Source organism: Corvus moneduloides, chromosome 3 (genome assembly GCF_009650955.1).
Source record: "Corvus moneduloides isolate bCorMon1 chromosome 3, bCorMon1.pri, whole genome shotgun sequence".
NCBI lineage: Eukaryota > Metazoa > Chordata > Aves > Passeriformes > Corvidae > Corvus > Corvus moneduloides.
The window spans coordinates 27230485-27257268 of record NC_045478.1 but is presented as its reverse complement, the minus strand read 5'-3'; the positions used below and the strand labels follow the sequence as shown (position 1 = coordinate 27257268).

Genomic DNA, 26784 nt, shown 5'->3' with positions numbered 1-26784 from the left:
TCAAATGTATTAATATTTTTTCTTAGTCTTTTAACCACCTGGGATACCCTGGGTGACTCTCTTGGAGCTGTGGCCCAGAGAGACTCCATGAGACAGAGATCTAAGCAAGGCTGTTCAAATCTCTTCCTTGACCAGATCAGTATGTTCCTCCTTACTTGCGCTTGGGATCTGACCCTGGTTTTCTACTGTTTCCCCTTTCCTCATGGTACATAGAAAAGATAGAATAATATTCCCAGTTGATTAAAAGGGCAGAGGAGAAAATAAACAGTGTAAGCATAGCTGCAGTGTCTCGTGTGGAGAAGAGGAGGCAGACACATCTGTGCAATGACTTACAGGGTGGCTGAATTACACAGAACATGACTTGATAGAAGAAGCGGAAATGGACCATGCAGAATTGTTAGTATTGTGAATTCACTCCTTTCTCAACTGTGGGAAATGTTCAAAAAAAGTATGCTTTGGGAAGTGGCTCTGAGATTAGACTTTATGCCCAAGATAAAAACCCAGGGAATGTTACATGATGCTGGACTTCCATTTTATCAGAGGTTTGATTACCCATGGAAAGTGGGCATGGGAGTCTCTAGCTCTTAAAATTGGGCTTGATAGCACAGGACTGTGAGGGGTAAAGTAGATCACTCCTGGCAGACTATAAGCTGAACTGAATGTCAGTGTTTCAGAAAGAAGCTATGTGCCTTCTTTTCCTGAGTGGAATGGTATCTGACTAGTTATCACATTTTGCTTAAAAAGTTTCCATTAGGAGGGAGCAGAACTGGGTGGGTGAGAGAATGTTTGAGATACGTGAGATTCACTGGCAACTCATGGGATAGAACAATGTGGAAAAGTACAGCCAAGAACACTGGAGTTAAAGTGCAGCCCTTCATAGCAATTTATTTTAAGTGAAACTGTATGTGAAAACATAATAATACCAAGAGTTCCTATGTGGAGGGGAATTTTCAAAAACAACACCCTAATTATCTTTCCTACTGAAAAGAGATTGAAATTCTCGCCTACTGAAAAGAAGTTCTCTTTTTATTTCAGAAACTGTCACTTGCAGAGAAAGTGAGCATCAAATGGCAAGCCTAAGAAAACCAACCAAATAAATTAAATGGTTTTTTGAATAGTTCTGTCTGGAAGTTAAGAGTAAAAGAAAAATGGGGAAATAATGCCAATTAGGAGACTTGGAGGCATTTTTTCCTATCCCTGAAAAGTAAAATTGAGAATTCTTCAGGTCCTATGTAGAATGACACAAGCCATGAGAAGTCACTGATGATAGAATGTATCTAAATGCTGGTGATATATTAAACTGTGAAAAATATACCCTTGCAGTACAATAGAAGACAAAATGATGAAGGAGTTTTTTGCTGTTTTATTACCATGGAAAAGAATAAGGGGTAGGGAAGGGGAGGAAGATTTACTGAATAGGAATAACAGCAAATTCTTTTTAAAGGCCCTAGACAATGGAGGTTTATGTTTGTTATTCCCTGGTGAATTTTCAATGAGGAGAAAGGAATGTAATTGTATGCCCCTGTGATTAAGTCCATTTGCTGTGCAAAGGGGCCCACATGGCCATGGCGTGCTCATGACTGGGCTGAAATGAACATTGACAAGTTTTGCCAAAAAGGGGAGGGAAGCCGGAACGCAGAAGATTTCATTAAGGAGCTCAAAAGAGAGGACAGCTGCACCTAATTTTCAGAAGCACATAGTTGTCTTCGAGGAAGCTAAGCAATACAAAGAATAAAGATTAATTTTTATTTCCTGAAGAGTAAAGACATTCCATTTATTTTATCTCTTATTTTCTTTTCTGATCTGGATTTAAATAAGGTATTTGCCCTCAGAAGAGGTGTTTCTAGAAAGGGAGAATTTCTTCTCTATGTATGCATAAGTATACCTGCTGAGTACTCACTGTTGTTATCAGTAGTTCATAGTTTGATGGTACCTGACAGTAGTAAGTAAAAGGAATTCAACAAAACCATCCTGGAGCTGTCCAATACTGAGCATTTCCTTTGAAGAAGACTTGATTTTCTCTGTTCTTCAACACTTGACCACATGCAGTTTTGGATTTGTTTCATGGTCGCTGTATCTGATTTTTAAATAGATTTGGGTGTACATGTCTCCTGCCGATGCAGAATTACTTATAGGATGCCTTTGAAAAGTTGGGCAACTGCAGGCAATTAAATCTCGCTCAGAAATCAAAGAGCTATGAGAATTCTGTTATATGGTGATTTCATTCGGAAAACTCTGCTACATTAATACCACAATAGAACTCAGACACTGATGTAAATATTGACACCTGAAGTAAATATATAATCACTGTAAATAATGAACCTATTTTCTTTGAATAAACAGGAAGTACCCTTTCCTGGAAATGAATAGGTCAAGATGTTGAGTACCATGGTAAATGGTACCATGGAAAATATTAATTTTGTTACCATGGAAAATATTAATAATTATTACAACAATTGTTACGAAATAATCCTATGTCCTTTTGAGACACAGACATTTTCCTACTTTTTTCCTGACATAGTTATTTTCTAGGTGGTTTTTTTTTTTTTTGCTTATAACTTTTTCACTAGTTGATATTTTCAATCTATTTTTGTTTTCATGGAAGCTTATTTTACAACATGACTGAAATGAAACTGGCTTTCTGTATTTGTATTTGCACTTTTTTCTCCTTTAATACTGTCTGAGAACCAATAATCACGTACATAGAGTTCATCTTCAACAAGTCCATTCCAAAACATATATGATAGTATTGATTTTAAAGAGCTAAAATATAAAGCAATGCTTACATATTATGTTATAGTTGCTAGTTACTATGGCTAAATTATAGCTAAACTGTGTGAATTCTGATGGATTATATAGCCCAGATAAGAACCAAGAATGTGATCACACATTTTGGAATAAGGCTCAGAGACAAGAAAATCCATTTGAGTCAGAGTGGATCTATTTCTTATAGTTTGAGTACGAGAACAGTATATGATACTATCTACACCATATTTGGCTCTTGATACTATGCCAAAAAATGCTTTTTTTTTTAAGGAGATGACCGTTAAACAAAATCAATCTGAGATTGTAAATAACCATATGAAATTATTTAGCTTATTGTGTGGATTATCTAGAATTCACGTACCACTTATGTAATTACTGAGGTCTTAATGTACCTGCAAATACCACAATTTTTGCAGTAACAAATACAACTTCTATAAAATTACCCTGAATGGATTAAGTTAGCATTCTCATAGGATTCAATATTTCAGTAGTTTTGTATTTTGTAAATGTATTATCAAAATTGGAGGAATAGAATTTCAAAGAATACTTCTTTTTGTTTCTTTTACATGAAAAGCAATGTTAAGTGGAGGTTTGAGCATTGCATATCATTCTGTAACTGGAAATAGAATAGCTGGTATTTAAAGTTTCAGGTTATACGATGTAACGTGTATGCTTATTTATTTTGATGGCTTCCTGATCTGTTTTGTTTGCAGGCCCAATTATACAGACAATACTCTGTTTATTTAGGCCTCAATGCAACAAATTACAGACCAGGTGCAGATTTTATGATCCATTGAAATCACTATTCTTTTTTTCTTTTGAGTGGAAACTGCAGCCTATTCAGTCATTTTAAGTTGAAGAAGTCACATTCTGTCTGCACAATAATTGGTTTTGTCTAAACCCACAGATGCAAGTTTTACAACTTTCAGGTAAATGCTGTGTTTATTTTTACGTCTGTGTTAAATTTGACATGTTTTTTATACTTCAGCACAGAATGTAGACAATAGCGTACTTTAATGAACAGCAATTTGTCCATCTCTCCCTTAGTATTAAATTCTGTACAAAATTCTCTATATTCTTTGGCACAGGTAAGATAACATTATTACTGGCTTGTAGCCAATAGCACACTTAACAGGTTCTTTAGGATTTTCCTCTTCAGGATGTCTCTGAGAAGAACTGGAGAAGTGTCTCTCTGACACTCACTCAGTGATGCTCTGTAGTGCTGACAGCCAAGACTTGCCTGGCAGAGGCGGTGCCTGACTCCACACTACCTTCACCACCAGGAGGTTGCCCTCTGGTACAGAGGTTTCAACAGCTCTTAGTCATACTGTGTTCTTACCTCTTACCTTACTAGAGGATGTAAATATACAAATAAACCTTTATTGCATTTTTGAACCTGTCTTTCTTTAATGTGAATTAAGTCTGCTAAAATTTTTTTCTGTGAAGCAAACTTCATAGATTGGGAACATCATAGAAAAAGGACTATGTTTAGAAACTTCATCTGGATCCATTTTGATTTCCTTTTGTGTATGTTGTCTAACATAAATTATTTATTGCTATACATTGACTAAGTTGGGTATATAACTCTTTTCTCTTTATTTTTTTCCATGTGTATTAAATGGTTGTTTATGCTGCAGTCTTACTATATTTTCAACAGTTTATCAATCCCACAATTTAAAAGCTAATAGATATTTTCTAATAACACCATAAAAATTATTATGAATCTCATCATCATTATGAACAAATATAAACCAAATTATGTTAGTTCTCCATAGCATAAATGCAGGCAATGATAAATCTCTAGATCTTGGGTTGTACCACAACAAGAACCAGCAGCACCTAATTTTGTACTAACTGCTTTGTAACTGGTATTTATAAATTAACTGGAGCAAAAAATGTGAAAACTTGCTATTATTACCTCCAGTATCTTTAGTGTTCTGATGAAAAATGGTCAGACTCTTGGGAATGTTGGCAGACTGTTAAGAACTGGATATAATTAAAAAGGATCACTCCCAAAAGGAAGGCTGCAGAACACCATGGTCTGAAGCGTCTCTGCTGACAATGCTGTTAAACCGTGACTTTTAATTTACTGTAGGAAATACAAATTGACATTCAACACATGCATTTATCTCCATAAGCCTTCTTTATATGAGGTCACTAAGACTTCATGCATAGTGCTTTTGTCCAACTGTATAATCCTTAGCTTCCAGTGCCACAATAAACCCTAGAAACACTGCAGGTGTTTGCTCTGAAATGCTGTAAATGATGCTCAAGATGTGTTCTTGGGAACACAAAATGTATTAGGTTTCCCTCTTGTGTATGAATTCATCTTTTTAAACAAATGAACAAGTAAAGCTGAAATCTACCACTTTTCTAAGAGCATGAGTTTGATATTAAAAAAGAAAATCTCATCTCAAGTTGAATAGCTCTGGAATATGATTGAAAATGCATTTGGCATCTTTAGAAATGTCAAATTTCTGGTACAAATAATAATTTATTCCTTTTAATTTTTTTTTTAAACTTTGTATTAAAACTTACAATAATATAAAATCTGGTTTTTTTTTAAAATTTGTGGTATTCCTCTGAAAGCTAAGTTGTACACCTGGTTAGGCAAGAAAGCACAACCTGTACTTTGTTTAGGCCTGTTACCATCAATATACTGGGTAAGCAACTTGCCATAGGTCCTAATAAATGTGCCATGTTGATTTATTCATCCTTTTGCAACCTACATTGGTGACATTTCTTAATGGACTCTATGGAAAATAAGTTACTTATGTCTTGTATATTTTGAGATACGGGAACTACTTTGGAAAAATTAATCTGTGCTTTTGAAAGAAAAAATGTTCCCTATACTGCTCTAACTTCTACTGGCCATTTAATTCACCTGTGGCTCATTTAAGTCAAGTCAGCTGATTCAGAAATGTGACACTCTTGAACTATTAAGGAATTCTAGGCCCCTTCATGTCAAAAAGAAGCAAAGAGCAGAACTGCTTGCACTGTTCTCTTGAACAGAAAAGTTGTAAGTGGAATGGTATGAAGGAGACAGAATGGAATCATAAGATTCTTAAGGCTGGAAAAGACCTTTAAGAACATCAAGTCTGACTGTCAACCCAGCACCATCACCATGTTCACCGTTACACCATGTCCTGAAGGGAAAGTCTTTGGCTGTTTACGGATGGGTTATAATATATAACCCATATAATAGAATATGTTATCTCTCAGAATAGTCTGTGGTGGGTCTGCTGGTAAATAATATTTAACTGTTGCTCAAAAGAGGGAGAAAAGTGCCTGATTTATTCCGGTTCCCTGGTGGGAACTTGAGGTGTGTGGGTGATGAGTGCTTATGACTGTTTGGTATCACTGCTGAGTGTAGTAGCAAGTCTCATGCCTGGGGGCCAGACAATTCTCTAACCCGTATGTTGAAGATTTCTTCATAGACATAGAGTGGGAGGAAAGAATTTGCTTTCTTCCCATGAGTAAACTGGCAAGATGGAACAGGATGCAGCCTTCCACCCCCACTCCATCCTTGTAGTGTCAGCTTGTAGAGGATTGCCTGCAATGGCAGAGGAATAATTTTCTGCAGTTTTGAACACTGAGATTTCTAAGAACTTCCAAGTGCAGAACAAACTTGCATGGCCCTGTCTGTTGTTACTGTTGAAAAATCAAGCAACTCTCAGTTTTGAAGGTAGTTCTCCTCACAGTATCCTGGAGATTTAGGATTGCACTCCTATTGTATTATTAAAACCTTATTAGTGAACTCTGAAGATTAATCAATATGGTGGCCAATAGCCCAGATAGACTGGAGTTCGAGAGAAGAAAAAAAAGCGAAGATATAGGAGGTAAAAGGTTAAAGCAATATTAAGTTCAGGGACTTTTCCTTAGTGAGAACTGAGATGGTTCTGCTAGCTTAGGAGTGGGACAGTCACTCTCCAGCATCATAAAACGCGAATGTGATAAGCTAGGCAGTTACGATACAGAGGGATGTATCCATCTACAAAGTATTGCATCTGAAAATTCAGACACACAAAGACATGTAGGGAATATTTTTAACATGTTAAGAGAAACATTGATCCCTAAACAGTGAAAGGGAACTGCTGGAGTTATTCATGAAAGGGGGAAAGCCACCACTACTTGTTAAAGAATCACAGGCAGTAAAAAGGCACTTTGAAAGCTGAAGGTCTGATGGATGTCTTCTACAGGGGCTCATGTTGCCTCTGAGCACAAGATTAATTCCTTTTTGAGCACCTTTGAAGTGTCATAATAAAAAAGATACTATTTTGTCATGCCTGACTTCAAACTGAAAGACCTTTGGTGGACATTTCACTTGCAGGAATATGTCTGGGTATTTTGTGCATGTGATGGGGTGTACTTTGAATACCTAAACTTTGTCTCCTGGTTACTCAGCTGTCTGTGGCACTTGTTGCCAAAAAGGTAGGTCAAGATATGGCAATGCCCCCCCCCAAAGCCCCATTCTGCCCTCTGGGGCAGCAGGATGGCAGGGCTGTCTGTCCCCCCCTCTTTCTCCTGTGTGCTCTTATCACCCTCTCCTTTTTCCTTCATAGGCCCTGTCTGCAACAGAACAGCTTGGAAAAGCAAGCATCTTGGAGAAGGGTGATGTGCCTAAGGCATGGGGCTGTGCCCCTCTAGGGAGAGTGCCTTGGACACTGTACTCTGAGGAGTGAGATCTGCTGGAAAGGAACTGCAGACATTCAGAGACACAGAGGGGGTTGGAAGGCACTTCTTGCGATCATCCATTCTAGGCACAGCTCAAAGCAGACCCAGTTAGTGTAGGCAGGTTAGGGTCTTGATCAGTCCAGGTGTCAATAACAACAAAGATGAAGATTTTGCCTCTTCTTCTAGTGTCTGGCTGTCTTCCTGAGAGAAAATGAATGAGTTGGCATTTCCTGTGTTCCCAAGCGTGCCCATTTCCCCTTGTCCTTCCACTGTGTGGATGTGGGAAGAGCCTGCCTCCCTCTCTTCTGGACCTTTCCCCTAGGTAGTTGCAGACTGCAGTGAGATCTCTCTGCATCTTTCTCTGCATTTAGGCAGAGAGGTTGGGGGTGGGTGAGAGGTGAAGAGATACTCACTGGTTTTATTCCCGACTCCCACTTAGACTCCCACAGCCCCAAGACAGTAATGACCAGGATTGCACCAGCTTCTTCTCATTCCCCATACCCCAAGAGTCCTCCAGAGTCCTGCAGACATCTGACCTTCCTCTAGGTTCTCCCAGTGACCTGTAGCAATGCTGACATCCCCACAAGGAGCTAAATTATTCTTAAAGGCCATTCTTTAAATAATCAGAAACAGGTTTACTAGCAGACACTGAGGGATATCTACAAACAGCAGCGCCTTCCTAGATCATCCAGAATAATAGTTTTCATCAGTTTATTCTATGTAGATTACTTCAGAAATGTTTTTCTTGGTGTTACTATTCCATAGATAATCACCTCAATATGCACTGTTGCTCCAAGACTGGGTCAAAATAGAACAGAATGTTTGGATGTGTGAAGTCGTATTGGGTTTTCTACGTGAGAAGGTGATTTACATCATCCAGGGAGAGCTTTGTATGGTATTTTCAGGCTTATTTCGTATTTTTTCTAAATGCTATTTACCTTTGTGAAACAAAGATGAAAGCAGAGAAATACACAGGAGTCTTCTACAGAGGGAATACCCAGAGACAGGGGTTGTATAGTGCAGGACTGCTGCCCATCCTGCATCTTTGCAAAGCCTTCTTGATGTGGATTGCATTCAACTCTGCAGCTACTTTGTCTTCAGTTGCTTGGTGGACTGAATGAAACCATATGGTAGGCCTAGGACAGAATTTTATACTTTTGAAAAGTAATAAAAATAATTGTCTACATATAATGGGCTTTAAGAGTCATCACAGTACAAAGAAAGTGAGCTGGATTACTTGCTGGAATATCTTTAGCCTTTTTGCAGGTGTAAAGCAGCTGGGTGTGGAAGTTCTGCATGGTTTTAATTTTTGCTTGGGATCATACTGATCTGGAGATGCGAATGTTTCTCAAAGTACCAAATTTTGGATATACTTGAAACAACAAATGTTTGTTTTCTCCTTTGAGCATGCATGTGCTGAAGTTCTTTTTTCTTCCCTCAAAAAACTGTTTAAAATCTTAAGGGTTTTATTTAGCTCCACTGAATACAACTGTAATTCTTTCAAAGTTTTACTAGTTCAGGTCCTAAATTCCTCTAGAATTTCTCTTTCCATTCCTTCAGCCATCACAGCCTCCTTTGAGTGAATTGTGAATATTTTGAGTGAAAACAAGACTAAGTAAAAAGAACCGTATCATTAAAAAACATAGAACTGGAAAACCTAAAAATCCTTTTTATCTATTCACCTTATATGGTTCTTCTTGCTTTGATCTCAGTGAGTTTGTATATTGTTAAAATGCTAAGATAAAATCAAATGTTTTAGATGGCAGTCTACTTCATGTTACCTTTATATATAGTCTAAAGTACTACATAAAATTGAATAAACATTCATTCATTCTGTGGTATGAAACAATAACATTAGGTTTTGAAGCTTGAACAGACAGTTTAATGAGCTTTTTGTGTGACTATGGATTATCTTTTTTTTAAAGATTAGTCTGATTTGTGTGTAATTGAATTTTTTCCAGAAGTGATGGAAAAAGAGAGAGACAGTTAAAGAATTGCAAAGGCCTAGGCTTTCAAATGAAGTTTTGATGCCTTTGGCTAAAGCAGGGGTCCACATCATTATTCTTATCCTCTCCAGCCTTTGGCATTACTTATACTAAAACAGATAATAGCATTAAGTGTAATTTGTGGAAAAAGACAGTGAATAACACAAATGGGCTTGGTGTGTGCTGGAATCCAAGCCTGTTTGGAGGATAAAAAGGAGAAAGGAATAGAAGAAAAAGATAAGAAGACAGAAAAATATAATTTCTGTTTCTGATGCTGGTCCTTACTTGCAGGAGGCAAACAAAGCCCGTAGACTTATTCTTTCCTTTACACAGTAAACTTATTTTAAATCTCCTCTTATGTACTTCTTACTGCATCTCTTATGTTTTCATGGCAAATGTTGCAGTCATTGCATTGCAAATAACATCTTAGTTAAGCCAACTCTACCCTCCCTTTTTTAAAAGTGGAGAACTAAAATAAAAAGATGAAAAGAAAATAAATGGAATGGGAAAAGAAAGAAGTGGGTGAGGAGCTATAAGCAGAAACGTGTGTCTGACATATGAGGACCTAATTGAATCTGGTAGCACGGACTGTTTAAGTCCTCAGCTGTCTTGCTTTTCTGAGGACTTTGAGACCACAGCAGTAACTGATGAGCAATTCTGTGTATCTCTTGTCAGCTAGGCATGAACCAAAAGTAGTCTTTTAATTGCATTAGGAGTTCTTACTTGGATTGGTTCCATTTTTACATTGCCTTTATGACTCTTTTTGTCAACGTTCATTGTTAGAGATTGTTGTACCTTTCTCTTAGACTTAAACTGATTTCTATAGTGGTTTCATTGCTAAATGATATATAATTACATGTAATTATAGATAATTACTTCATTATATGATTTCTAGTTATTTCATTATGTGCCCCAATGATCGTTTCCCTTGTCACTGGCCCAACTGAATTTTAAATTCCTTAGTGCAGACAAAATGGTCTCCCAAACTATTGCACCAGCTAGTAATTATATTAAATTGTTTTCTTTTCCTGTTTGGTAACATAGATACTTATACATATGCGCAGTCAAAATTTGAACTTTTGGATTTGCTGTAGGAGTAGGTTGAAACATTTCTTACGCAGAATCCTGTTACTGTATGCAAGGTTAATTTCAACTGTACCATTTGAGTGTCAGATTTTATCCTATTGATTAGCTGTTTTGTTTTTCTTGGGTCGATCCAAGGAGGGAAAGTTCTGTGGGATCTCAAGATGCTTGATAAGAGAGAAATAACAGCACAGGCTTTTCACAGAAGGGATTAAATAATGGTTTCCAGGGAGACTTCAAATTCATTTGTTGCAGCCAGAACTCTGAGCTGCCAAGTGTGGTTACTTACGTAAGTTGACCATCCTATATTGTTTCCCAGTCAGGCGTGTATCAGTCCAGTAGCTCAAATGCTGTGGTAAGCCTCCTTTTTCTTTAACCCGTAATACCTAATTGCTGGCTCCTGGCACAGAATCCTCTTGGAGTGGGAATAAATCCAACAAAGTACAAAGTGCCAGAATAAATTGGATTTAAAAGTACAAGTCTTCTGTGACTTTAGATGTTGGAACATGAATACAAACTGTCTCTGCTGTAGGCTGAAGGAATCCGCAGGTTTGTGTGCTTTACTGAATCGTGAAAAATAAACAGTTAGCCCATCCTATTTAAGAGGATTATTTGCTTTCAAAAATATAAATCTTCTTACTTGGGTTATAATATGTATCAACTGCTTTCTTTAGTCTTCCATGTATAGCATGGAAGTTGGTATAAAGGCTTTGTACAGTTGATACAAAGCCTTCTTTCCAAAATCTGCTGAAAAGATGATAAATTCTTTAATCCTCTCTGCACCTTTATATAATCTGCATAATACTTTATACGTCATATATATATACATCAAAGATATAAATATGAAGTTTCATCTTAGTGTGTAGTACTAATTCTTGTGAGTTTATTTTGTTCATATTGAATACCTCTAATAATAGGAATTGTAATCGTGTTGGAGAATAATTGCATTTAAACTACTGGTCCATTGAATTTTTTTCTTACCTATCCCTAAAATGTCTTCTGGAGTGAAGATTGAAATGGTTTGCTTTATCGGTAATTTTGGCAATGCTCTGTTGACTGTTAAGTCATATATTTTTAATGAGAGATTTATATTGTATCCGTGGCACAAATTAATGAAATATCAAACATAATCTTGAACTAGTAATTAATGCCTTTAGTGAGTTTTGAGGGAGAAATACAAAATAACATTTGAACAGCAAAGCAGACCATGCTAATGTGTACTTGAGGGACAACAGATGTATATGCAGACGCAGGTGAGACTGATTTCCGAAAATGCAGATGAGATGTGATGTAATGTTTCTCTGAGGTCTCCAATATTCATTCACGTTCTTTGCATTCATCTTCAGCTAACTCAGTTGCTTTGCCATCAGCTCTGCACAGCTCCTGTTGCTGCAGCTGTGGACTTGAGCAAGAGGTCTTTGTCTGCATTCCTTCTCAATTTTTCATGTGTTTCTCTGGCTCCATTTGGAGATCTCCATTTTTTAGTCTGTCTACCAGGTAAGCTTTTAGATTTATAAAGGGAAAGCAAACAAAACTATGCCTCTTAACTTTGATTGCTGTTGTAAAAAGAAAGATAGCAAAGGTGGTGGAAATGGGTCAGATGGCCCAAGCAATGCCCGCACTAGGCTTTTCTTTTTAAGGTAGTCCAGGCATTGCTTTCTGCTAGGGTTAGGAAGTAAAATACCTGAAACTGTGCACTATGTATACTTTGCATTGCCATTTATTTACATATAGACTTAGTACAGCTATTGCTTAGCCAGAATGGAACTGCAACTACTTTTCATCCTTGTTGCTCTAATACTCACTATTAAAAAACCCCAAGAAAACTCATAATATGTGTCACTTAAATACATAATTTTCTTTCTTGACTTCTCTTAATAAAACCCATCCATAATCATATATTTAATATTGTAGAAAACTCCTGGCATGAATGTAATTATACTGCTGATTATGCCAAAATAGTTTGTTCCAACATATAGAAATAGAAAGAAATGGGATGAGGGATACTGATCACTGTGGGAGATTTTATCTATTTATATGCACATCTTGCATTTATGTACATATATGTATGTGTAAACCAAGCCTAAATTAATTATATCTTTACAGTCTCACCCTTCTCAGGAGATGCTGTTATTCTTTTAAATGTTTGCAGGTATAACAACCTCATCAGTTGTGCCCACCAAGAAAAATAAATGAATAGGAGCAATATGTGGAAAACATGAATGCAGAATGGGACTGAAATCCAAGTGGAAATAAATAGAGATTCAGATGAATTACTTGAGGAAAGAAACTGACTTAGAATAGCCTCACAGTCTTTTTTAACGCCTAGGACTGATAGTATTAGGTAGAGATGGGAATAAATAGTTAAATGTAAATTGCCCTAACATTTTATTTGAAAATCGCATTAGTTTTGAAAATGGAAGGAGCAAATATAAAAAGGTTGTGATTCAAGATTGCGTTACTTTTCCACATTACTTAATGCATATTAATCAGGATTTTCAGGGTTCCTTTTTCTTGCTGCACAGTTCCTGTAGTATTGCATGAGTTTTGAAAATGCAAAGAATCTGCTGTATGTCCTTCCAGTCATTATTGTTGTAATGTCTTCATACTTGTCCCTTTGTAGGCCAAACTTAATGATCTCTAGTTGAATTGAGAAATGTTTATGCAGTGATGCAATATGAGAGAAGTGTTAACTTATACTTGGAAAGCTAGCTAATATATATAACCTTTAGTTTGGTTATTTTCTCAGAATGCTGGAAAAGGTTAAAACCATACCCTTCCTGACTTTCTTCTTAGGCAGTAACTAGCAGTGGGAAGAAACGAAGGAAGAAACTCTTCCTTTCGGTGTAGTTCTTCAGCAAGAAATCTTCATGCAGCAGAGAAGCCAGGGTTTTCGAGAAATCTCTCTCTATGAATTTGAATAGTGACAAAATTGCACTGAAGAGCAAATATTTTTAATTCTGTAAGGTTCCAAATTGCTCTAAGTTTCCTCAGAGTATTCATGGGAAGAATAAAATTATATACTTGTCTGGGCACTGGAAAAATAGCAATGGAGAGACTGCATCAGTAAATTGCCTTTTGAGATACAGAAGGTGCTGCTTTTAGGCATCATAAATGCAAAGTGGAAATACTGCCTAACCTGCTTAGACACATAAGTTTTCTACTGAAAATTTAAACTGGATGTGAAATTATTCTGCTGTGCATGCATATGGGAGATGTCATTTGAACCTTTGTGCACTTCAGTGGAGGAAAGCTGTTCTGGGAATTGCATGCCTTTGCCATCTGTAACACACTGACAGTCTTGAATTCATTTGAAAATCGAGTAGAGGCTGTTGGTTTCAGTAATGGCTGTACCACATTTCCACTGTATAGGAAACCTGAGTTCAATTCCCTTCCCAGTCAGCAGAGCTCAGTGGCCCTGTTGGTGCAAGTGTTGCTGCACAGCAAAATTGCATTGCCCAGAAGAAAGCAAGAAGTAAGTTGCAGGAGCTGTCCAGTTGGTTAAGGTTGCCTAAAATGACACCATGTGGATGAGTTGCTGTGTCACCAGTTTCCAAACTTCATTGAGTTTTCCTCCTATGCGCAACAAAAAGTGAATGTGCATGGGGTAGTTTGTCACCTGCCTCTGACCATGCCCTCATAGGGTATGGGCAGATGCAGCCAGGTTTTATTTTACCACCTTTCCCTCCTGCCTTTGGGGAAGACAGAAATAATACTTTGTGAACTCTGCTCTGGTGGAGAACAGAGTCTCAGCTGCTACCGCATTGGTTCAAGGGTCTGATGTTTAGTAGCACTGCTAGGGCCTTACCTTTTGTGTAGTCTCAGATGCAGAGAAATTTGCGTGAGTCTTCATGCAAATCACTCAGAAATGTGTGTGCTCTACAGCCCCTCATTTTGGGAGCTCAGAGCAGAGGCCTTTACATAAGCTGTTTGTTTTCCCGTTGTCTGAGATAGGCCATTTTTCCTCAGAGGACTGTTTCCATTCACTCTAACATCCCTTTTGCTATCAAACTGGCAAGTAAAATACCAAGATAAAAAGCATACAGTGAAAGAATGGCCATAATGAGTCACACTAAAGGTCCACCCAACCCAATATCCTGTCTCAGTTAATATCTCATTAAATCTTGTGGCTTTAATTTAAACAATTTTGTGGAGCTGGGAGATAGCCAAAGGTTCGCTCCTGGCACCCTACACATCACCAGTTACAAAGCCAATGGTTGCAGCGCTCTGTCCCATTTAAAGTGGAAAAAGCGAACAACTATGAGGATGCCTTGAAAATACTGTAATGTGTGTATTTCTCCACTAATACTCTCTCAGTCTGCCACCCTTTACTTGAGCTGGATGTATTTATTTGGATGAATCTGTGTATTTATTTAGTAATCGTGTATGAATTTCTCCTGCATCAACTTCCATATATCAAAAGTGGTTTGGTATAACTGAGAGGTGGGAAAGCAGTTCTATATATTTTCCTGATTACGTTTGGTAAAATCACAAACTAATCACTAGGGATAATTTGGAAAAGACAGAGGCCAAAAATTTTATTTAAAATATTAATTCCTGGGTTGGGTGGTGGTTTTGGTTTGTTTTTTTTTGTTTGGTTGGTTTTTTATGTTTGGGGTTTTTTTGTATGTGTTTTTGGTTTGGGTTTTTTTTTTTTTTTCATGTATCCTAGCATAATATTGTAGAATCACAGAATATCTCAAGCTGGAAGTGATCCATATGGGTCATTGAGTCACAGCTGTTTGCAGGTGCAAACAAAATAAGGAGCAAGTATGAATCCCATATCCCTCTGTTTGTGCTGTGTTCTGACGGGTTTACCTTCTCTTACTGCTTCCCTGCACAACCTGACCCAGCTCCTGCAGCTCCTGCAGCAAAATTTCCTGTAGCAGTCAGTAGAGCTCTCAGGGGCAGAGAATAAAGCAGTGAGCACTTCCATGGGCCGCCATAGAGACAACTTTCTTCTCTGTTTCTCTTAAAAAAATGGAGATAGAAGGGGCATGATCAGCACTGAAGAAATTTGGCTTTTGGCAATGGCAGTGGAGAGGTCCTGGGCTGATATTAGTGGCGGCCTCTCCATGGTGGAAATAAGGCACTTGAGAAAGTATTTTCTGTAAGTATTTTCAAGTACACTTTTGTTGCCTGTTCAATAATTACTGTGTTGACAAGATACAGCAGCTGGCTCTCTGGTGTTGTTGGTTTGGCATCTCATTTGACTGTTAAAAGTGCAGTGCTATAATATTATTTCCTCTCTAGTAAACTGAACATTGGAATCTTTGTTGTCTGTTGCTTAAGCTCTGGGTTTGTCCTTTTAATTTTGGTTTCTATTAATAAATCCATTTTGGACAACTAAACATTTATTTTGGTTTATACTTAAAATGAAGTTCTCAAGTACAGGCTTTGTTGAAAATGAAATAGAGGATTCTCACAAATGGAAAATATGTTCTGTCAAGGGAATGCAATTTGGTTCTGTGAATCAGATAAGCTTGTTTTTACAACTATTTTACTGATTCCTTTTAAGAAGTTTAAGTTGGACCATGTTTCACCAAAAGAAATCTTGCTGTGATGGGATGTCTTTCAATATTAACGACATACTCTGAAGGCTGCTGTAGCATTCCTGATGCCTCTCTGTAGCCCAGGACAGCCAGCAAATGCTGCTTTCACGTGTACCTCTCCCACGATGAAGTATTAGTGTTTCTGTGGAGCAGCTCCTTCCTCTGAGGCACAGAACTTCCTTGCAGGCACCTGCTTTCCCCTTCCCCTTCTGAGCATCTGCCTCTTTCCTGTAGCTTCCATCACTCCTGAGGATCTGGGAGGCTCATCCCTGAAGGTATCAGTGGGTAAGTGCTTGCTGAAGGATGAGCAGAGATGAAAGGGCATGGTGCAGTTTAAGGAAGGCATTAGTGGTTTCTGCAGGGTTAGTGAAAGGAGAGCAGTGCCGGCGAGTAGGATCCCAGTGTCCTCGCCTCACCTGAAGTATCTGTGCCCATGACACAGAGGACATTTGAGTTCTATGTTGCAGGCAGTGTGTTGTTAAAATGATTTTTTTAAATTTAGTGTCCTGTTTTAATTCCATAAAAAAGTTACAGCATTAATGGTAGCTGGCCCTGTACTCTTTTTAGTGAAGACTAATAGCAGTGATGTCACTAAGTTGCTTGTTATTTTGTTCAGTCTTCTTTTTCGAAACTGTACCTTATAATTTGTTTATTTCTTTTGTGTTGTTGATGGGAGGAATCAAAAGGATTTTATAGTTTCTCAGGCTCAGCACTGTGCTTTTTTATATGTATATCCGCTCTCTGTACTGTAGTCTATCTTGGTTTTTTTTCAGTTATAGGCTGACATTTTTCTGATATTTTAAAAGCATGCAATTGTCCTTGAGTCACCTGCTATTCAAATTGCCTCATAGATTTAATTTCATGTGTTCTTCTTTGATATTGCTCTATTTGGCCTCATGAGAGATGTGTTTTACCCTATGCTAAGCACTTGCCATGGAAAACGATGGAAGAGATTTTAGACTGATCAATCATACAAACCATCAAGTCTGAAATAATCTATGAAAATTGTCTACCTCTACCATGGTAATACTTTTTCATGTATTACAAGCCTAATACACAACTTCATAATTTTAAACAGATCCTTTTTGAAATAGCTGGAACAGGAAACTGCCACTTGATCTGTTTAAATGAAGGTGGTATCCCAGTATTTGTGTAGCAGCATTGGAACAATGCATCTTATGTCCAATCCCATAGACCCCAAGTGTGTCTGATTTCTTACCCATTCTGACACAAGGTAATGTGAATAACAAAATATGGGTCTACCTTGCAATTATCTGTAATCTGAAGAAGAGATTTAATAACAGAATTATTATGGTTTTGCTTTACTAACTTTGGAGGATTATATTTGGTAGGTGTAACATTTCCTGGAAGTTGACTTCTGTGCCGTGAAATGAATTCACCCTGAAAATTGCATTTTACATTGGAAGATGAGATGAGAGAATACAAAAGAGATTCAGTATACTTTCTTTTAGAGTCTTGAAATTAATGGATATCTAATACAGTGATCAAAAAATGTATCTTTTATCACTATGACACTATTTTTTCTATAAACATAATGAATAAATATTTCTTAATTAAAGTAAATTTGTCAAATAATATTTTTAACAGCAATATGAGACTAAAATTGCCTGACAGGGGTTTATAGTTCATAAACCATGATAACAAAGGAGACATAAACAGAGGAGAAAAAATCAAAAGTTGAAGATACATGTAATTTATGCAGTCTTGGATGTTACAATACACAGTCGTCAGGGCTTGACTTTGCTGGGGAAGGGCTGGGGCTTGCTGAGATTCTGACTCCTGGTGTCAGTGTCAGCCCTGGGGTAGAGGAGTGGGAATTGTCCCACACTCCCTGAAGTAGCCAGGTGTGTGGGTTGAGACTGAAGTAGCACCTTCTCACCAGTACTTGGTGCGTAAACACTTGCCATACTTTGGATCTTTTGGTAATGTCTTTTGATAATGGCGTCTGAGTGGGATAATGGGATAGTGTTTGGACAAGTGTGACTAGGAGTATAACCTACTCGTGAATGTGCCTAGCAGGAGAAGTGTATAAATGCACCTTGGTGAAAACTGGGCTTTCAAAAAAGGGCTGGTGGGTGTTGTTGAGTTTAGAATCTCAGTTTTGGGCTTACATGCCTGACTGACACTTCTTGAGTCAATGGTTCATTGCAGGGTGGCCACATCTGGGCTTGCAGATTTGATTCAGAGCTGTTCCTCATACACAGTTTTTAAACTGCAGAAGCTTGGATTTTTTTTGTAATATAATAAAACTGTATTTTCTTTTCATTTTTTCCCGTCTAGTTTTGTATCAAGACCTTGAGAATAAAACACACATGGCACAGATCCAAACATTTTTTCAGATGCTGTTAGTTCTGCTACTTCATGATTACATCTCAGCTGAAGATGGGGAAACAAGAGCAAGTAAGTGTTAATTTTTGCATTTCAGATAAGTGCAAATTCAAAACATGCCTTGAATTTTTAGTATCCATTTTGGTGTTCACATGTACACTTCTGTTGATGGTGATTTTATTCCAATATAATTTTCTTGGTGAAAACCCCATAATATATGAAAAATAGCTTCAATGTCTTACTTCTCCATTAGGAGGGGAATATTTTTTTTGTGTGTGTGTCTTGGAAATGCTTAAGAGGGCAGATGGAACTGTAAAGCTCCAGTATTGATTTAAAATTGAATCTTGAGCATTTGCATTTTCATTTCTTCAGAAGTCATGTTCTGAATAGCTTAATGTTATGTGAGAAACTAAATAAGGAAGAATAAGTATTCTGTGAGAGGAAGCTGAGATAACTCCAGTTCTGGGACAGACCTTCTTGCATATTCTTCAAGATTAGCATCTCAAACCCCACCAAACCATTTTTTTACTCTAAATCTGGTTTATAGAAAAGAAAACATCTACCTGCTCTAGAAGGCTCCATCAAAATGAATACTCTGCTTTTAGCAGAGTCTAATTATATTGAGTCCCTCCCAACTGAAATTAATCTGTGATTCATATCCCTGGACCACTGAGCGATGCACTCTGCTCACCCTTTGCTCCTTCTCCCAGTGTCTTTTCATCACCACCTGCATTGCAAAAGCATTTCTCCTGCAGACTGTGGTTGCTTTCAAGGAGGGTGAAATCTTGTCTTGACCAGAAGTGTCCATAGGCAGATTTCAGAATAAAGCAAAGCTCTCCTTCCTGTGGTGGAGCTGCAGACTTTCACAAAACAAAAGGACAGTAAGCCCCATGACCTCATGTGCCATGAGATCAAAATAATCCCTCCTGGTTTTGGCCATGTCCTTGGCATGTCATGTGTCAGTTATCAAAACTTCTTTCATGGTGGATGGAAGGCAGTTCCCTCCTTTAGAAAGTTATTCCCTCCATCTGAGAATGGGCATGTAGCGTGGATAGGAATGGCTATGTCTGTCCATGGCCTGTAGTCGGCAATTTAGCCTAAAAACTCAGTTTATGACTACAGCTAGGAGAGCTGAATCCATGCCTAAGTTATCATGCAGTTATACCGTAGTTATTAAATGCTTATGTGATTCTGTATTCTGGAGGTTGAGCTCATTCACTGAATACTTTTCTTCTGCAAAAATCAGAATATGCTACCAGCAACATTCAATTGAGATTCAGGATTTTGTAATACTAGTTCTGTAAATGCCATGTAGCAGTGTCCAAAGTCAATTAAAATGTATTTGTAAAAGGATTCTGTAGTATTCAGAATATACCCTTCCTCCACAATGTGCTTGGTTTGGAAACAAAAAGGAGTTTTTATGTTTATCATCTCTGCACGTAAGATATGAAAAGACCCAATATATATTCATGTCTGTTTATTGAATGGAATACAGTTGCCAGCTAAGGAACTGAATTCCAGAATTTTTCATAGTTGTTTCTGGTGCTAATGTAAAAACCAGAAAATGGTGTGGTTTTCAGATACCAAGTTGGATCCGTGTGGCTTACGCAAACAATCTTGCACAAGTTTGCCCTGATAAACTCTGCTAATTTTTTTTCATCTGGAATGTATTTCTCAATAAAGATCCTAATAGAAACACTAATTGATAGAGAAAAACATTTACTGTGGAAGAAGAAAGTGAAAGTGTTCAGTAAAATATTTGTTTGACTTTTATTTTTTTTTAGGTTGCAGAACTGCTCCGGCAGATTTAGTTTTTATCTTGGATGGCTCTTACAGTGTTGGCCCAGAAAACTTTGAAATAATCAAAAGTTGGCTTGTCAATATTACAAGAAATTTTGACATAGGGCCAAAGTTTATTCAAGTTGGAGTTGTCCAGTATAGTGATTACCCTGTACTTGAAATTCCCCTCGGAACTCATGAATCCACTGAGAAGCTCATCAGGGAAATGGAGTCCATACACTATCTGGGAGGAAATACAAGAACAGGAAGAGCTATTCAGTTTGCCTTTGACCATCTTTTTGCAAAATCCTCAAGATTTTTAACAAAAATAGCAGTTGTTCTCACTGACGGAAAGTCCCAAGATGAAGTCAAAGATGTAGCAGCAGAAGCAAGGAAAAATAAGATCACTTTGTTTGCTATTGGTGTTGGCTCAGAAATTGAGGAGGAAGAACTTAAAGCCATTGCCAATAAACCTTCATCAACATACGTATTTTATGTTGAAGACTATATTGCAATATCAAGAATTAAAGAAGTTATAAAACAGAAACTTTGTGAAGGTAAGCGATTATAAAATATTTTTAGATGCACAAAATGTAGTTCTGTACACATATTTTTTCATTTCACAAGCAGAATACATGATTCATGCAATCTAAGGGACCTGATACTCTTCACCCTAATCTTTTGTTTTGATTTAATTTGTGGAAATTCCTTCCAAAATGTTATTTTCTCTATCAAACAAAGAGAAAGATATATTTGGGAAAGATACAGTGTTTTAACACAGTAAGTGTTTAATTTCAATATCTATCCTTTTGCCCTAAGCCTGAATTTTTTTCATTGATAAAGTTTAAAAACACTAAAATATTTCAGCAATTCTCATAGTGCCGAGAATATAGGGTTTATTTTATTGATTTCTTTGTTGCAGCTGATACTCATGCATAATCCAGCATTTCTTCTAGACAAGCGAGAGGACAGACTGCCATTACAACAGGAGTACTTCTGAATACATACTTCTTCGAGTATGTATTGAAAAAGCCAGAAGAAAGACTGCTGGCAAAAATAATAAAATTGTAGAGTGGTTTGGATTGGAGGGGACCTTAAAGGTCATCTAGCTCCAACCGCGCTACCATAGGCAGAGACACCTTTCACTAGATCAAGTTGCTTAGAGGCCCATCCAACCCGGCCTTGAGCACTTCCAGGGATGGGGCATCCACAGCTTCCCTGGGCAACCTGTTCTAATGCATCATTGCCCTTACAGTAAAGACTTTCTTCCTAATACCTAATCCAAACCTACCCTCCTTCAGTTTTAAGCCATTCCCCCTTGTCCTCTCACTACATGCCCTTGTGAGAAGTCCCTCTTCAGCTCTCTTGTAAGGCTCCTTTCGGTACTGGAAGGCTGCCCTAAGGTCTCCCCACAGCCTTCTCTTCTCCAGGCTGAACAACCCCAGCTTTCTCAGCCTTTTTCCTACAGGAGAGATACTCCAGCCTTCTAATTAACTTCGTGGTTTCCTCTGGAGTTGCTCCAGCAGGTCCACGTCCTTCTTATGTTGTGGCCCCAGAGCTGGACACAGCACTCCGGGTAGGGACTTGGAAAAGTGGAGATGTCTGGAGCTGTAGCAAGCTGTTATGATGTTTCTTAGAAGGTTTTTATGGAAGAGTTAGCCAAGACCAACACTGTAAAGTGACTCTGACTCTAGAATGCTAACAGCATTACTGCATTGAGTTTTCTGATAATTTTGTAAAACAATGGCTTATATATATAAAAATGATAGCAAATTGCTTCTAAGGTGTATCACTCAAACTCTATGATGTCAGTGGTATTTTGTATGTTTCATTATCAAGAATTTATGCAAGTCCTGTTTAAATTGTACCATATTTCTGCATTTAGTAAGAGTGAAAAATAGATTTTATTTGCTCTCACTTGGAGTATCATCTTCATTGAAAAAATATGGTGATCCTTTTGTTGAGGATATTAATGTTTATTTCTTGCTACATTAAGTGAAAATCATAGTAATTCCTTGTGGCTGATGTAGTAAGGTGGTCAGTCCAAAAATTAAGTCATCTAAGTGGAGCTAAATTATTTAATAGAACTTAATGGAGGGAGAAATTCCCCTGAATAAACACAAAATAAACACAATAGTTTCTTTGAATAAAGTTTTAGAAGAAGTGCCATTATATTTCATCAAGATGGATTTTCAGCTTTCAGCATCAAGTTAACTAGTATCCCTTAAAATTCAGCTGTGGTATTTCACATGATTTACAGCAGTAATCTGTGGATTTTGACTATTTACACCAAAGTATACTTACTCTTTCACTTGAAGTGACCCTTTGCATTGTCTCCCTTACGTTGTGCACTTCCCTTCTGAGATGGTTCTCCTGCAGAGCAATCAAAGCCGCTTGGCAGCTTCATTTCTAACCACAGTGTCTTTAGCTGGTGAACTCCAAGCCTGGAATTTTTATAGCTAAGTTGTGTGTTAATTAATTAATTAATTAATTTATTTACTGGTTATCCTGTTGTTAACATTCACTTTGACTGAGGGAGAGGAAGTTCCATGAGGGCCGAGCAGTGGTTTGGCTGTGATCAACCACATGAAACTGCCTGAAAATTTTGCAATTCTTTTTTCATGGTCTTTGTGTAAATGTCTAAAAGATATGCTGGTTTTTACCCTATGGAGTTTTAAAATTCATTATTAAGTGAAGATAGATATAAGGCCACAGGGGCAGTATTTCCTTTCTGGACAAAGGAGGCTGAGGTTTGGTGGTTCTTGGAGCAAGCATTGCTTTTACGAACAGGTTTGTGGGGGAAGGGCTCTAGTGTGCCTTTTGGGGACTCTAGTGTTTGTTTTAGAGTACATCAGGGGAAAAAAGACCTCCTGAACCTGTCAGCCAGAATGGAACCAGATATTTAAGGAATATTTAATATGTATTCTGAAAGTCAAATGTTCCTGTACTATCAATATTCTATAGCAAAAAAAAAAAAAAAATTGTGTGTCAGGAAAGAAAACCCAATGCAGACCTCAGAAGTTTGTCTGGAGGATGCAGAGAAAACTTCCTTTGTGCCACAGACTGAGATTTAACATAATGAAGTTATTTCACACTTTAGGAAGGAAAATAAAGCATCTGAAAACTATGAAAACGCTAGAAGGTAACAAGATTTCAGAACAGGCTAGAGAGTTGAAGTGACTGGTACTATGGACTGGAAATACAACCCCATTTCCAACAGAAGACAGCTCTTAATTTTGCCACTGATTTCTGCATGCTGTTTAATGGCTCAGTTAGTTATCAAAATAATTCTGCCAGAAGATTATCCAGAAGACCCAAAAAAGATCTACTTGACTGGGAATTTTTTATGTAATTCATCAATGTGCCCCTGGAAAGAAAAAATAGTTTCTTAATGTGTAATTTTCAACATGCTTAATTTGTTTGGTTGGTATTGGTTTGGAACAGTTATTTTGGCCTTGATCCATAATAATGGCCCTCTTACATAAAGTATTCCTATTTTGGCATTAGTTTTTGATTTTAAACCAAATTTGTCATACTGTAACTGATAAGAGACCCTTGTGTTCATTTTCTGGTCAGTGTATATGCATGTGATTGTCTGTGTTCTCTGTTGATTGTGATATGACCATTACCTAGCTTTGAAATAAATGAATTAAGAAAATAGGTCTGTGTCAACAATGCATACTAGAAAATAGCCTGAAAAAAAAGGTTCTGTTAGTCTTACTTAATATCCTAAGTATGTTGACTGAAATCTGTGTTTTGAGAAGAATAAGAAAGAAAGTTTTGTTGGACTGTGTATTTCTTTTTTTTTTTTTTGGAAGCATTCAGGAGGTAGACATTTGAATTTCCAAAATGCAGGCAGAGTTCTTGCAATTCTTTCTTGTACAACAGACAGATAATTTATTTTTGATTTGGAAGTCAGGTTTCATTTTGCTGTGGGGAGGAAAAGAAAACTAAGAGGAGTTTATGTGGCTTCTTGCTGCTGCCCCAAGTACCCGTGACATGTCCCCTTGGGATGGACTGTCCTTTCTCATGACAGACAGGGTGTACAGAAAATCAGCAGAGTTTTCTTAGAGTATATATATCCTGCCTCCCCCGCCAGAATAGGCTAGCTTCTGCCTGCTCTGGGGATGGTTAGGAAGGGAAGTCATGCAGCGTTTCTCATATTATGAAAAGAAGCCAGTCTAGACCTTTGAGCTGATAATTCCCTGGCACAGAGACAGGAGTTTTCCAGCCCATGGCTGGTCCAGATGGAGATTAGAGAACTCTCCACCCCTTCTTTGGAATGTATTCCTAACCTCTTCCCTGTCTATGAACTGATGCTTTTCTGAAGAAACAGTGGGAAATGAATAATGATAATTTTTGTACACAATTTAGCATAATTTTAATAAAACAAAAAACTTCTTTTCATTGATTTGTTATCCTAATACAATGTTTGCTTCAGTATTAAGTTTCACTGTCCTATCTCTTTTTCTTTTTTTGTTTGAGACGACTTAGGTCCACTGTTTTTGTGTAAGGATAATTAACCAGGATAACATGCAGCTAACTTATGCTTCCACAGAAAATATATCACACACTACTTTTCCATTGACAATAACTTCAGGCAGATTTCAGTGTAACAGACAAAACAGCTCAGAGTCCATTTTGAGTTAATTTAAAAAAAAAAAAGTCATAGATAATTCTACCTTTCTCCATTTTCAAACTAATTTTATAGTTGGGAGGGATGCTAAATCCAAATTGCTAGTGCATTTTGGAAATTAACATCTATAATCGTATATAATTTTGAAACCATACAATTTTAGAAATTAAATTCAATTATATTTATTAGCCAGATAATTTAATACTCTTTAACTACAATTACTGACATTTCAAAATAGTATGTGAATATATTGGCAGTAATATATGACATCTTAGTATTCTTGCCTCAAGTCCCTGAGGATCCCGCATAGCACTTCTTTCATGTTGTACTTAACTGACAGTTAAGTACATAAATAAATATGATAAAAAAACCTAGTTGGGTGGAAGTTACTTTTTGGAAGTTTTAAGTCATATTTTGAACTATCCTTACGTTTGTTATTTTTCAGAGTCTGTTTGTCCAACAAGAATTCCAGTGGCAGCTCGAGATGAAAAAGGATTTGACATTCTTGTAGGATTAGGTGTGAAGAAAAAGGTTAAAAAGAGAATTCAAATATCAACCACTAATGCAAAAGCTTATGAAGTAACCTCACATGTTGACCTCTCAGAATTAACAAGGTATTGAATTTTATAAATATGCTTCTATATTCAGTAAGATTTTTTTTTTGCTTTAAATGAGAAGGACTTATTTAAAATTTATATGAATGTTCAAGTACTGTCTTCTTTTTTCCACCCTTCCCCCTTTTTTAGGAATGTGTTTCCAGAAGGTCTCCCTCCATCCTATGTGTTTGTTTCCACTCAAAGATTTAAAGTAAAAAAGACGTGGGATTTATGGAGAATCCTGAGTCTAGATAAGAGACCACAGATAGCAGTCACTATTAATGGAGAAGAGAAAACATTATCATTCACTACAACAAGTTTAATAAATGGCACACAAGTTATTACTTTTGCTGCACCTCATGTAAAGGTAAGGAGTATGTCACTATCATGATGGAATATTTCTTTAAGTACTCATTATTCCACTATTCCCCTCTTTGTGCAAACCAGTTTTATTGTTTTCTAGTATAATATGAAAGTTCTCTTTCAGTCTTTCTTCAGTAATTTCCAGTGAAGTACTCCAGTCTTGTAAGAAAGATTGTCTTAGCTGCAGATGAGACAGAGGAATGGAGGTGGAATGACCGCATTCTTGCATTTGTAGCAGGAATATGTGCAGCCCAGAGATTGCCCTTCCTGCCACAGGGAATATTATTTAAGTGAACAGAGAGGGCTAATTCAACAGACAAAGAATGGGAAAGATTTGCTGCTGGAGCTCTTCATGGCCAAGTGGGTTTGACTTTTCTGGGAAGTGGAGGCCTGCATTCAAATCCCTACTCCAAATCAGGCTGAAAGAATTTTAAATATAAATCCTCAGTGAAGGAAGGACTCCTATCCAAGGAATAGGTCTTAACTACTAAGCTTTTTCTAGGGAGAGGTATTTTATCCTTCTGTTACTGGATGGCGAATTTTTTCTTTTTGTTTCCAAATTTCCTCTGACTTTTTATAATTATTAGTAGTCGAAATAATTTTATTTTTTTAAGAAGCTGTGTTAAACTTGATTTACCAGAAACTGTGAGAAAATTCAGTTTCAAGTCAATAATTAATTTGTATTTATCTATTTCTGGGAGCTGCAATGACCAATCAGTCTTATTCAAGCAGTCTCAGGTATCCATGAATTTCACCATGAAAACACAACTTTTGTGGGTTTTTTTTCTGTTGTGTTTCTCCATGCTTGCCTTGCTATTAAGAAGAACAATAATTTCATGGCTTTTTTAGAGCTATGTGTGTCTAAACACACTATAAATATCAATATCCTCTTAATTATAATTTTTCTTTAATAAACCTTTATGATAATTTATCACTTTCACTGGAAAATGGAAATGTTATGTATTCTGATCTGTTGTTTATTTTGTCTTCTAATGAGAGCC

General features: G+C 37.2%; 1 protein-coding gene across 3 annotated transcripts in view; it reads left to right on the top strand.

Annotated features, from left to right (window-relative positions):
- The window catches only part of COL21A1 (collagen type XXI alpha 1 chain), a 97310-nt gene that overhangs the window by 6472 nt on the left and 64054 nt on the right, over positions 1 to 26784 (top strand). For all 3 annotated transcript variants that reach the window (XM_032104674.1, XM_032104673.1, XM_032104675.1), the window contains exons 2-5: positions 18362 to 18481; positions 20194 to 20745; positions 25270 to 25438; positions 25571 to 25787. In XM_032104674.1, coding sequence (XP_031960565.1) covers positions 18394 to 18481; positions 20194 to 20745; positions 25270 to 25438; positions 25571 to 25787 — 1026 coding nt within the window. In that variant the 5' untranslated portion in view covers positions 18362 to 18393. The remainder of the gene's footprint in view (positions 1 to 18361; positions 18482 to 20193; positions 20746 to 25269; positions 25439 to 25570; positions 25788 to 26784) is intronic.